This window comes from Gigantopelta aegis, chromosome 5 (assembly GCF_016097555.1).
Source record: "Gigantopelta aegis isolate Gae_Host chromosome 5, Gae_host_genome, whole genome shotgun sequence".
In the NCBI taxonomy this organism is placed as follows: Eukaryota; Metazoa; Mollusca; class Gastropoda; order Neomphalida; family Peltospiridae; genus Gigantopelta; species Gigantopelta aegis.
The window spans coordinates 31,616,452-31,630,685 of NC_054703.1; the positions used below are offsets into that span (position 1 = coordinate 31,616,452).

Here is a 14,234-nt window from a genome sequence, read left to right on the forward strand (position 1 = left end):
GAGCAGGACGTAGCCCAGTGATTACGTCCTCGTTTGATATGCAGTCCGTCCATTAGTGGGTCCATGACTGGTACGGGTGTTGATTTTCCACTTATAAAACGTGTTTTCTGTTTACTGGACCACAATTCTGTTTATATCTTCAAAAACAGTCCGGTAAGGCTTTTGAACTGTTATGGCAGTGGCAGTGTTAAAGCCCTGCCACACTCTTCCGCGATTCCACAGAGTTGGCCCGGCGATGTAAAATGTTTTTGAGCGCCATGGGATCGCAGAAAAATGCTGAAAATCGTTGCAAATTATTTTAAATTATCACAAGATGGAGATATCACGGCGTCCTTACAGCGATTGTGGCATTTTAGTTGACGATCGACTGCGCGGATGGCATGCTAGTAGTTGTCACTGCGCATCCACAGTGCGCACAGCGTTCCTAAAACTTTCGTACTGCATCTGTGTGGAGTGTGTAAAGCTGCAACATTCACACACCGTTGTCGGTTGCTTTTGCTCGTCTCTACAGTCCACGTCAACTTATATATTTTAAGTTCATAACTTCACATCAGGATGGCCGACATATTCAGTGCATTTAATAAACATTCTTCCTTGATATAAAGGAGTACAGTAAAGGAGTTTTTTAATTAATTTTTTTAATTTGAGACATTAAGTTATAGTTACCTCATCCTTTTACGAGAGTTTCGTCTAGTTAGGCCACGGTTATTGTGGCCGTTGAGTGATGTGTGTAATGATTGAGAGCGTAGCTTGAGATCTCTTACACTCTTCACTCAAAGGTCGCAATAACCGCGGTCTAACTAAATGAATCTCGAGTGATGGATGAGACCTTGTACCACACCCCCAGTCACTGGTATATCAAAGGCTGTGGTATGTACTGTCCTGTCAGTGGAATGGTGCATATAAAAGAAAAATGCAGCAGGTTTCCTCTGATGACTACATGTCAGAAATATGTATGTTCGACATCTAATAGCCGATGATTTATTATTATTAATCAATGTGCTCCAATGGTGTTGTTAAACAAAACAATCATTTACTCCCATTTGGTCCAAGTGCCATTTTGTTGAAGTGTTAAATAAACTGAAGTAATGCTTAAGTGATTTGCTATTTACCTGCCTTTTACTTGGACCTGTTCACATTTTCACTATTTATTAAAAAGGAAGAAACGAAATGTTTTATGTTTTATTTAACAATGCACTCAACACATTTTATTTATGGTTATATGGCATCGGACATATGGTTAAGAACCACACAGATATTGAGAGAGAAAACCAGCTGTCACCACTTCATTGGCTACTCTTTTCGATTAGTAGCAAGGGATCTTTTATATATGCAACATCCCACAGAAAGGATAGTACATACCACGGCCTTTGGTGCACCAGTTGTGGAGCACTGGCTGAAATGAGAAATAGCCCAAGGGGCCCACCGACGGGAATCGATCCTAGACTGATCGTACATCAGACGAGTGCTGTGCCACTGTGCTACATCCCGCCCCCTGTTTAAAAAGTGTCACATGACAGTATTTAGCATAAAGCTATGCAATACTGACATAAAGCTATGCAATACTGACATAAAGCTATGCAATACTGACATAAAGCTATGCAATACTGACATAAAGCTATACAATACTGACATAAATACGTAATATGTTCTAACACTACAAGAAATAGAGAAGTCATATTAAGATACTATACAGCAAACAACAATCTGAATGGCACGCTATCCTGGAAAAACAACTCGGCAATCTGGGCTGTCTGTTCAGAACAGTATGTTAGTTCTTAGTGGGTTAGTTGTTAGTGGTTAGCAGGTCTCTCCGTGAGAGATGAGCAGCGACTCGCGTGCGCCTCATACTCGCCTAAAACTTAAAACTGGCGAGTAGTTTATTGCTCGCCTTGATCGTTTTGCTATAGGTTATTGTTGAAGAAAGTTATGACTTAAAGAACTGTTTCAAATTGTAAACCCATTAAGGCAATATCGTAAAAACAACCGTTTCGTTCTTTAACACTAAACTATCACTGCCACAGAACGTGTAAACGTTGATAACGGGCTATTATTATTATTATTATTATTAGCGTTACTTATTGCCTCTGTCATGTCCACGATTAAGAAAATACTTCTTAAAAAATAATAGTTTTAAAAATCAAAATGGTTTGCACACAAATAATTCGTTATTCAACGACTGAATATATTTCAATATGTGAGCTGGGTAATCTGTCAACTGTTTCAAATTATTAAATAAAAACATTTTGCATGCTTACGTGAGAAATCCTTTTTCAATATGGGTACGCTTTTATCATACACTGGTGGATGTTAGATCGTAGCTGAAAGAGGTTTCCGGTCTATTACCGAGATTGCGAAAGGAAAATTTGTAGAACTATCAACCTGTTACATTCTAAATAAAGCTATACACAATTTGTTTGTTGTTTATTTTTAATTTTTGAACTTTCTCTCCTTATTTGGTATTTCTCGCCTGGGATCAAATTCAGGAGAGCAGTGGATTGCTCTCCTGCTATTTTCAAATGGAGAGGCCTGGTTAGTGAGAGAGAAGAGGGTGTAGTGGTCTTACACCTACCCATTGAGTCGTTAAAACTCACTCTGCATGGGTAGGAGCCGGTATCGAGCTGCGAACCCAGTACCTACCAGCCTTATGTCCGATGACTTAACCACGACACCACCGAGGCCGGTAGAGAGTTCATTAACTAATTACGTAATGCCCAGTTGTTATCTTAAGGCCTAAAACAGAAATATGTGTTTTCAGGTTTTATCCTTGAACAAAATAGGCTATAGGTATAGGAACTGGATTGTGTGTTGGTGGCTTTTTTAAAAATCAAATCAAACCAAGAAACCGTAATCAGAAGAGGTGTTTTGAATCTAGTTTGCTGACTGCAAAAAATCAGGGATCATAAATAAATAAAAAATCCTTTAAATTTTTTTTAGGGTTGCTACCTAAAATTAGGGTAGGTCATGAAACCGGAAACACACATATTTCTTTTTAGGCCTAAGTCAACACTATTTAAAAAAAAATTAAATGGGACCATAAGAAGCCCTGGTAAATTACCTTTAACTGCTAATCTTGACAATCACCCATAATCAATGTGCTCTAGTGGTGTGGTTAAACAAACTGTTGATGATCACCCATCATCTTACACATACTTTGGTACTTACACCTTAACATTCACGAAGTACAACAGCAACTGCCACTAGCAGACAACTACACACCGTCTGGTTATTAATAGCAGTTGGGTCATGTGATGTCTGGAGGTCAAACCTGACCAACACAGGCAGCTGTTGCGTAACAGACCAATCAGGATAACTGTTACATAACCATCTGTCTGGTCTCAAGGCCTCTGTGGTGTAATGGCTAAGGGTGTGTGTGTGTGTGTGTGTGTGCTATGGGGGGATGGGGAGATGGGAGGGAGGGGGGATTGGGGATAGTGAGACTAGACCAGTACTAAAACGCTTGATGTTTTGGTCTCCTCTCAAAACCGGACCCTCTGTAAAAAAAAATTTCAGTCATTTTTAAAAAATCGGTAAAGAACTTAACCTCTCTAAACGGGATACCTCTTAAAACCGGACATTTTATTTGATCCCGAGGGTGTCCAGTTTAGAGGGGTTTCACTGTATTGTGTGTTTAAGCTCTATCTCCCTCTTTAGGTGACATATGTCCAATTATTACTATTATTTAGTAAAACTGTATTAACTGAAAGTAAAGTAGGGCTAGTAATCGAGGCTAGTAATTTTTTTTAAATCACTGATCCCATGGCTAGTGGATTTTATAAAAATTCTAGAAGCCCAGAACTTTAAACTTTTAGTTAAGCTATGAGACATAAAAGCTGGTACTCGCACCCAGTTTAACGACTCAATTGGCTAGGTGTAATTTAGACCACTACATCAATTTCTCTCTCTCTCTCTAACCACTAACACACTGTCCTGGACAGACAGCCCTTGATAGCCTAGGTGTGTGTGGCCAGGACAGTGTGCTTAAACCATAAATGGATATAAAAAGCTATAAAAAGTAAGTTAAAAATGAAAATAACCCAATGTCTTGGACAGGCATCCCACTAATTGTAGCCGAGGTGTGTGTGTGTGTGTTATGTGTTTGTGTGTGTGCGTGCGTGTGTGTGTGTGTGCCCAGAACATTTTTGGGTATGGCACTATGGAATCGAAAGCAACCAGTCAACAGGTGGGGTATGGGGCGCCTCCCCAGAAAGAAAATGGGTTAAGTTTAGAGTTAGGGTTAACGAAAATCATACAGTAATGATAAAGAATAATTAATTTTGTTAAAAGGTTAACTTAAAAAAAAAAAAAAAAAAAAAAAAAAAACATTATTTGGTTATGGTGCCATACCTGTTTTACCTCTGGCAGAAACCCCGGCTTGAACCGTAATTGGATTCAAGCCCGAAAATAAGTACATAGATAGAGAAATAACTTTATTTACTAGCTTCGGTCGGTGTAAAAAGGTTAAGCTATCGGAATTAAAAGCTGGTAGGTACTGAGTACGAGGTACTGAGTACGCACCCCGGTACCAGCTCCAACAAGTTGTAACAACTCAATGGGTAAGTCAGGGGACAATATTTCGAAATCTGAGGTAACCGGAAGTCGGTTCACATGGTTTTTACTTGGGTAACCAATTGTTCGGTTACGTGAATTATATTTGCGTAACCTGTATATTACCTGATCGTTTACCTCAAAGTTATTATTATTATTATTATTATTATTCACCACTTGCCATCGGGATCGCAATTTTTTTTTTTTAGTTGCCTGAATCTAAAACCCACTGTCCTCGGGCATCGGGCCACCGTATTCTAGAACCTAGCAGCTTGCGGAAGTTAACACCAAAAACCCAAACAACAAATGTCCAGTTCCTCTGAACTATAAAACAGGATACTCACTGGTGCATGATTAGATTAATAAAAATAAATCTTATAAAAAGAAAGCCCACAATTTGACACTGATATTTTGCGGTGGCGATGCTACTTTCACTTTATCACTGGTACTTCTATACTACAGTGACATTCCAAATGTTTGTTATTTAAAGCTCATTATGCGATGTTAGTATTTTTCAGGTTTTGCGACATTTTTTTATTTTTGTTAACGTTAAAACCGTTTTCATCCTTTGTAAAATTATAGGTAATCCAATATTATGTCTACATATATTCCTGTAGAGATAAAATAGCAGCAGATAATTTAGGCACTTTAGCGGTCCGTGCACATTTCTTTCAAACTTGTGGTTCGTCTCTATACTGAGCCTTCGGTCGCAAGTTACAACCGTTGCAATATACCGTTGTCTACTGGTTTGCCGCGCATCAAGTATCTAAAATCGGTTTAAAACATTGGTCGGAATGCTAGTAGTATGTCTCCATGAATAAACTTCAGGTAATCGTGAAGTCTGCAGGTTTTAATTTCTGAACGTCTACAGGTCACGACGTAACCGATTTGCGGTTCGCGTAAATTTAATTTTGCGTAACCGACACGCGAACAGAATGGCGGTTCGCTTGAAATATTGTGCCCTGTAAGTGATGATCACAACATCCAACTTCTCTCTACTGCTCTGATAATCCAGATAGATGAGGTGTGCCCAGGACAGCGTGCTTGAACCCAGCCTTCGAAATATGCTGCATGGTCAGTGTAACGGATTAATAGGTTACGTGGTACTCGTCAGGTGTAACCGGCCTTGGTGGCATCGTGGTTACACCATCGAACTACAGGCTGGTAGGTACTTGGTTCGCAGCCCGGTACCGGCTCCCACCCATGAGCGAGTTTTAACGACTGAATGGGTAGGTGCAAGACCACTACACCCTTTTTTTCCCTCAGTAACATTTCCGTGCACACCCATTGGTGCGATCATCAATCATTATTTTTGATAACACATACTTGTTATCACACATATGTGCTTAACATGATAGCAGACATGAACCTTCATTTAATTAACATGCATTGATTTATTAATCATTGGCTACTGGATGTCAAATATTTTGGAATTTTGACATATAGTCTTAGAGAGGAAACCTGCTAATTTTTTCCATTAGTAGCAAGGGATCTTTTATATATGCATCATGTCAGACAGGATAGCACAAACCATGGCCTTTGATATACCAGTTGTGGTGCACTGTCTGGAACGAGAAATAGCTCAATGAAGCTACTGACTGGGATCGACCCCAAGACCGACTATGCATCAAGCAAGCGCTTTACCACTGGGCTACGTCACACATCCTACGTGTCGATACAAAATGTTTTTGTCCCTTGTGTTGAAATTGCCATATCTACAGGTATACCTCACAATGGCACCTGACACAGATTAGTAGGCCTATACATTATTAATTACAGTAAAAAAACCATTAATTTTGTAAGCTACGGTTTGTTTATTATTCTAGAACAATTCATAAACATTTCACCTACAAACTCAATCAATCACAATGTAGTCCACATTATGCATTGACATAAAAATTTAACAACGAAACTATAAATATAAAGTTAAAAATATTAATTAGTAGAAATATTTTTAAAAGAATGATCCAACGTGAAATAGCAACTTGGAGAATATGTAATTCAACAGAATTCTGAAAAACCATGAGTTATGACGTCAATCGTCGTAAAACATGAGTTATGACGTCAATCGTCGTAAAACATGAGTTTTAACGTCAATCGTCGTAAAACATGAGTTATGACGTCAATCGTCGTAAAACATGAGTTGTGACGTCAATTGTCGTAAAACATGAGTTATGACGTCGATTGTTGTAAAACATGAGTTCTGACATCAATCGTTGTAAAACATGAATTATGATGTCAATTGTCATAAAACATGAATTATGATGTCAATCGTCATAAAACATGAGTTATGACGTCAATCGTTGTAAAACATGAATTATGATGTCAATTGTCATAAAACATGAGTTGTGATGTCAATCATCGTAAAACATGAGTTATGACGTCAATCGTCATAAAACATGAGTTATGACATCAGGCATATTTATAAATCATCTAGCCCCGAAGGGCTGGACAAATGTATCTAGCACTGTCAGTGTTTGTGCCAGGAAGAAAATTTTGGGTATGGTGATATGGAATTGAATGCATCCATAGTCAACAGGGGACCTCCCCGAGAAAGAAAATAGGTTAAGTTTAGGGTTAAGAAAATCATACAGTAATGATAAAGAGTAATTAATTTTGTCAAGAAGTTAACTTAAAAACATAAAATGTGCCAAAAAATTTGGGTATGGTGCCATACCCGTTTTACCCTCTGGCAGAAACCCTGACCATGCATAAGTTGGCCAATTTAGTCCAGTGGGTAAAAGAAAGAAATGTTTTATTTAACGATGCACTCAACACATTTTATTTACGATTATATGGCGTCAGACATATGGTTACGACCACACAGATTTTGAGAGGAAACCCGCTGTCGCCACTACATGGGCTACTCTTCCGATTAGCAGCAAGGGATCTTTTATTTGCGCTTGCCACAGGCAGGACAGCACAAACCATGGCCTTTGTTGAACCAGTTATGGATCACTGGTCGGTGCAAGTGGTTTACACTTACCCACTGAGCCTTGCGGAGCACTCACTCAGGGTTTGGAGTCGGTATCTGGATTAAAAATCCCACGCCTCGACTGGGATCCGAACCCAGCCTGTAGACCGATGGCCTACCACGACGCCACCGAGGCCGGTAGTCCAGTGGGTAAGAAAATCACCTAAAACACACCCACTTACATTCTGCTTCTGTCAAGAAATAAAACCATGCATGCATGTAAATATCTATTTTCAGCCTCTGCAATTGAAAAAAAAATGTATGTGGCAAATATTATGTCATAGAAAAAACAGACAAGAATAGTCTGTGGAGAATTTAAAAACTCAGTGGCAACCTCCATACCACTGGCAATTGCAGGGGTTGATTAAAAAATATATACCCAGCAAAATTCATACACCCAGTCTTTGATGGCTTTTCCTACAAGTAACTAATAGGCTATCTGAATGCTCTATAATGTATAGTTTCCTATTACATCTTTCTGCAGAGTAGAGTCTTCACAAGTACTCGGGTACGGGTCGAGTCTAGCAAGACTTGAGTCCGTTCACAGGACTCGAGTACCCGTACAAGGTGGAATACAATGATCAACTATGATACAATGGACAATGTAGGCCAATAATTTCAGCAGTAGATAATCAACAATATGAGTTACACAGCAATTATATGATCATGCGCTAGTTTCTCTTTTAATTTGGCCATCCGTCACAACACTGAACATATCCACTGGATTATAAATGCAATACGATGACATGATTTGGCATCCATGTTCAGCGCTGGAATTAGAATGCATAATTCTATTTTACTTCATTCCTTAGTCTCATTATTATCTAAATGTCGGGTACTCCGGTCCGGGTTGAGTTTGACCCTCGAGTCCAATATTTTGGACTCATGGAGGCCCTAGTGCACAGCTATTTATTTACTATTTATAGATATATGCAGATAGTGGGGGAGTGTGAAATCATAGGTCTTGTATGGATTTATGTACGGTTACATTTTGTCAACAAAGAATGACTGAATGAATGAATGAATAAAAGACATTTTGTTTAACGACACCACTAGAGCACATTGATTTATTAATCATCATCTACTGGATGTCAAACCTTTGGTAATTTTGACATATATTCTTAGAAAGGAAACCCGCTACATTTTTTTCATTGATAGCAAGCGATCTTTTATATGCACCATGCCACAGACAGGATAGCACATACCACAGACTTTGATGTATCAGTCGTGGTGCATTGGCTGGAACGTTATAAAAATATGAATAGCAAAACCATGTGCACGTTTGTTGAATGATGATCTATGCGACCTCATGACCTCTCAAAAGATGTGTTTCCTGGGTATACATGTATGTGTATTCTTACCTGGAAATTTTTTCTGGGTGATATGGGTGGGTGATATATTAATTTATCATGCATTAAAGGCTTTTATAGGAGATATCGCCGGCACTATAATTTGCGATATCTCTTGCAATATTCTCCTAGGAGATAACGCTGCTTTTGTTACGTCACTGTGTATGTTTCAGTGCTAAACCTATCATTAGTGACGTCACGCCACTGTTGTTCTGCTAGTTAACGAGTCCACCGCTGCCAAAATATGTATAGTGACATTCAACTCACATTACTGACATTGTTTACAACTGTCGCAAATGAAAAGAATGATAATGGATTATAAAAATAATACCCCCTCATTTCTTGTGATATCATAATTTATCAGCACTCGTTGATAAAAGTATAAAAACTGATCAATCATGATATCACAAGACACTCGGGGAGCCTCCTCTATATAGATGTACCAGGTATGTAAACTCTCAGTGCAGGCCTGCGCAAATTAAAAATTTGCATAACCTGAAATGGGGTTATGCCAAAAGATTTTGCATAACCTATTTTGGTTTGCATAACCTGGGTTTTTTCTTTATAATAATAAAAAAAAAAAAAAAAAAAAAAAAAAAAATATATACAGTGTATATATATATATATATACTTAATTTTGAGAAACATGAGAGTGGCAATGGTAAGTAAAAAGTATATGTATACAAATGTTTAAGAGATTTAAAAATAATAATAATGATTAGAACTATTGTAATAAATTACCAAAACATAGTGAATGTCAGGCTTGACCTATTATATAAAACACATCATCATGTGTGCATAACTACGTGTGAATAAATAAGAATTCACTGCAGGCAATTTCTTATCATTAATTTTATAATATTAGTCTTTTATATGTATATAATGTCATGACATTCAGTCCTGAGTGGGAAACTCGGTGCCATCTTCCTCATCTGAGGAACAGTGGATACTGATACTGTCACTGTTATTATCACTGACACTGTCGTCATCGTCACTGTCACTATCCGATTCGGAATTACAGTTAATAATAGGGTCACTGTGACTGGTTTACCTTGGTTGCTGATCCAGTTCGAGATTGTAATGACCATCACAATATCACCATTTTTGATTGGTTAAATTCGGCTATAACACCTTCTAACAACCAATGGGAATGCACCTACTGTGCAAGATATTTATACAAACTCTTGACTGGTTACGTTACGCGCTACGAAAAAGCACTGCGTCGGGAACAAGTCTAATGTTTGTAAAAATGTTTGTAAAAATGTATTGGTACGTTGCCGGGATTAATCATTCTGTAAATTTTACATGAACGGTAAATTGGTTATGCCAAATAAAATGGCATAACTGATGCACGAATAAAACGATCGTTCTTGCAATTTGTGCAGGCCTGCAGTAGGATATTCTCACCTAGGGTTATTTTTCCGGTCGAAGGAAGGAAATGTTTTATTTAACAACGCACACAACACATTTTATTTATGGTTGCATGGTGTCAGACATATGGTTAAGTACCACACAAATATAGAGAGAGGAAACTCACTGTCGCTACTTCATTGGCTACTCTTTTTGATTAGCAGCAAGGGATCTTTTGTATGCACCATCCCACAGACAGGATAGCACATACCACAGCTTCTGAGGTACCAGTCATGGTGCACTGGCTGGATAAATTAATTGAGGTCACTGCACTAGGTTTACTGACATTTAAGCAAACATACTAGGGTGATACCCCATAACGAACGTACATGCATTCATATTTATCAAACAAAAACATTTCAATAGCAATTTTACATTAAACGCTGTCCAGTGTTCAGAAAACAAAAAACGTTAAGCACTAGTTTATTATTATGTACGGATATCCAAAATGACATCATTCACCAGAGGCTCGCAAAATACAATTTTGTTTCCTAATATATGATATTGATGATACCAAAAAACACTCTGGTAATAACCTCTATTTATCATCCATTAAAGGTTTTGTAGAAGATATCGCTAGCACTATAATTTGTGATATCTCCTGCGATATTGTCCTAGGAGATATCACTTCTTTTTGTTACGTCACTGTGTATGTTTCAGCGCTAAACCTATAATTAGTGATGTCTCGCCACTGTCGTTCAGCTAGTTAATGAGTCTACTGCTGCCAAATATAGTGACATTCAACCCACATTACTGACATTGTTTACAATTGTCGCAAATTAAAAGAATGATAATGGATGATAAAAGTTTTAAAATCCTCGACAAGCCTCGGTTTTCATAATTTTATCAACCCGTGCTGACAAATTATGATATCACACGACACTTGGGGACAGGGCTCGAAACGGCGACCAATGTCCTCGTTGGGCGACTTAAATATTAAAAAATAATGGAGTTAGTTGCCCAAATAATATTACTTGGGCGATCTTCTTTAGAGCTAGAACATTATATGAGCCACTATTAATATTTGTATTGCATATTATAATTATTACACATTCAAATTTTGCTCATGGTTCATGGTTTGCTTAAATCTTAATTTGCCAAAATCCATTTTTTTTTGCCACCATATTTTTTGGCGAGTTTCAAGCCCTGCTCGGGGAATATCCTCCATATATCACAAGACACTCGGGGATTATCCTCTATATATCACAAGACACTCGGGGAGTATCTATATATCACAAGACACTTGGGTAGTATCTATATATCACAAGACACTCGGGTAGTATCTTCTGTATATCACAAGACACTTGGGTAGTATCCTCTGTATATTACAAGACACTCGGGTAGTATCCTCTATACATACACACACACACTCTCTCACCTGGGTATGGTGATACACTTCGTGTTCTGGTCCTGCGTCGACAGGGCCTTGGTGAGTTCGTCGATCCCGCCCGTCTTCTTCAGTTTCTTCACCAGACTCTTGACGGCCTTCTCACTCCACTTGTCATCCCTCTCGTGGTCGCCCTTCTTCCACGCGAGAAGTCTTTTAACGATCGGCGGCGTGAACGGGGACAGTGTGCTCATCTTCTCCACCATGTCTAAACAAATGACATCACCACTAGAGCACATTGATTTATTTTTCCATTAGTAATGTCTAAACAAAAGTTTTGTTTTGTTTCAAACGACATAACCACTAGAAAGTAAAGTTTGTTTTATTTAACGATGCCACTAGAGCACATTGATTTTTTATCTTATCATCAGCTATTGGACGTCAAACATATGGTCATTCTGACACTGTTTTTTTTAGAGGAAACCCGCTGTTGCCACATAGGCTACTCTTTTATGACAGGCAGCAAGGGATCCTTTATTTGCGCTTCCCACAGGCAGGATAGCACAAACCATGGCCTTTGTTGAACCAGTTATGGATCACTGGTCGGTGCAAGTGGTTTACACCTACCCATTGAGCCTTGCGGAGCACTCACTCAGGGTTTGTAGTCGGTATCTGGATTAAAAATCCCATGCCACGACTGGGATCCGAACCCAGTACCTACCAGCCTTTAGACCGATAGCCTGCCACGATGCCACCGAGGCCGATACTGACAGATAATTTCTCTTTTGTCTTAGCTCTTAAGTAGGTTTTAACTCAGTCGAAACATTGATAGATTCAGGCCTGGTGCTTATAAAACTTTTACAGTCCTGTGGATAATGAATTCACTGAGGGATTTACAACCTCTGATATCGCAAGTGGCTTACACCTACCCATTGAGCCTTGCAGAGCACTCACTCAGGGTTTGGAGTCGGTATCGGGATTAAAAATCCCATGTCTCGACTGGGATCCGAACCCAGTACCTACCAGCCTGAAGACCGATGGTCTAACCACGACGCCACCAAGGCCGGTTAACCACTAGAGCACATCGATTTATTTTTCCATTAGTAATGTCTATAAAAAATTGGTTCCGTTTAACAACACCACTAGAGCACATTGATTTATTTTTCCATTACTAATGTCTAAACAACGAAAATTGACAAATTGAATAGCCCTCGGTCATGAAGATTTGTGGTCTTGACTAGTAAAATTCTTAATTTTAGATTTGTGGTCTTGACTAGTAAAATTCTTAATTTTGAGTCGTGATATGTTATAATTTTTATTAAGAATTTGTTGGCCACCGTAATTTTATATATATTTTAACAAATTGATTTATTAATCACTGGCTATTGAATGTAAAACATTTGGTAACTTTGACATATACATTTAGTCTTAGAGAGGAAACCTGCTACATTTGGTAACTTTGACATATACATTTAGTCTTAGAGAGGAAACCTGCTACATTTGGTAACTTTGACATATACATTTAGTCTTAGAGAGGAAACCTGCTACATTTTTCCATTAGTAATGTTTAAACAAACAAAAGGATTCGACCCTCAGTGGTGAATTTGTGGTCTGGACTAGTTTTCTTAATTTCGAGCCCTGGTACATTGTGTAAGTCATCATTTTTTTCCCCAGGGCTGCTAGAATGTTTATAAAATCCACTAGCCATGGGGTCGGTGATTTTAAAACTTTACTAGCCCTACTTTACTTTAAGTTAATACAATTTTACTAAATAACAGTAATTGGATATGTCACCTAAAGAGGGAGATGGTGCTTAAAAAACACTAACATTGGGGGGATGGGGGAGGGTCAGGATATTCATATTAAAACCCACCAACTTAACTGCAATATTTGACCAAAAATATTTCACTAGCTGTTGGGCATGACAACAGTAGTTATTTACTAGCCAGGGGAGTGGGGCTACCATAATCTAGAAGCCCTGTTTTTACTAACAATTATAACTTGTATCAGGGCTCGAAATCAAGAATTTTGTTGCCCACAACAATTTTAACCCCCAAAAAATTAGTTTTGTTTAACACCACCACTAGAGCACATTGATTAATTAATCGTCGGCTATTGGATGTCAAACATTTGGAAACCTAGTACATTCTCCCAATTGTAGCAAGGGATCTTTTATATGCATAACCCCACAGACAGGATAGCACATACCATGCAAATTTCATGATTTTCAAGGCATTTTCCATGACCTGCTCAAGCATTTTTTGTATGTTTTCTTAATATACAAGCAATAAACAATGTCACAGAACAGGATTTATTTTTTCAAATTGTAATGCTGTACTTACATTGTCTCTGATTAGCTGGTAGTTAATTTTTGCTTTTGTTTAACAACTCCACTAGAACCCATTGATTTGTTAAGCATCAGCTATTGGATATTCAAATATCTGGCTGTATTTTGAGTTGATGAAATATGTTACAGGGTGGTGGAAAGATCGTTAATACAGTAGTTCTGTTTGTAGTTTGTATCAATAAATGATAAATATCACAGAATTGTTGAGAAATATTGAATCTTTAAAACTGTAGTTCTATTTACAAGTATCCATAAATGATATTACAGGGGCAATTCCAC

General features: G+C 38.1%; 1 protein-coding gene across 1 annotated transcript in view; it reads right to left on the minus strand.

Moving 5' to 3' along the window:
- The window catches only part of LOC121373706 (mothers against decapentaplegic homolog 3-like), a 60,498-nt gene that overhangs the window by 42,102 nt on the left and 4,162 nt on the right, over positions 1–14,234 (minus strand). The window contains exon 2 of the mRNA XM_041500443.1: positions 11,660–11,876. Within this exon, the coding sequence (XP_041356377.1) occupies positions 11,660–11,874 (215 nt within the window). The 5' untranslated portion in view covers positions 11,875–11,876. The remainder of the gene's footprint in view (positions 1–11,659; positions 11,877–14,234) is intronic.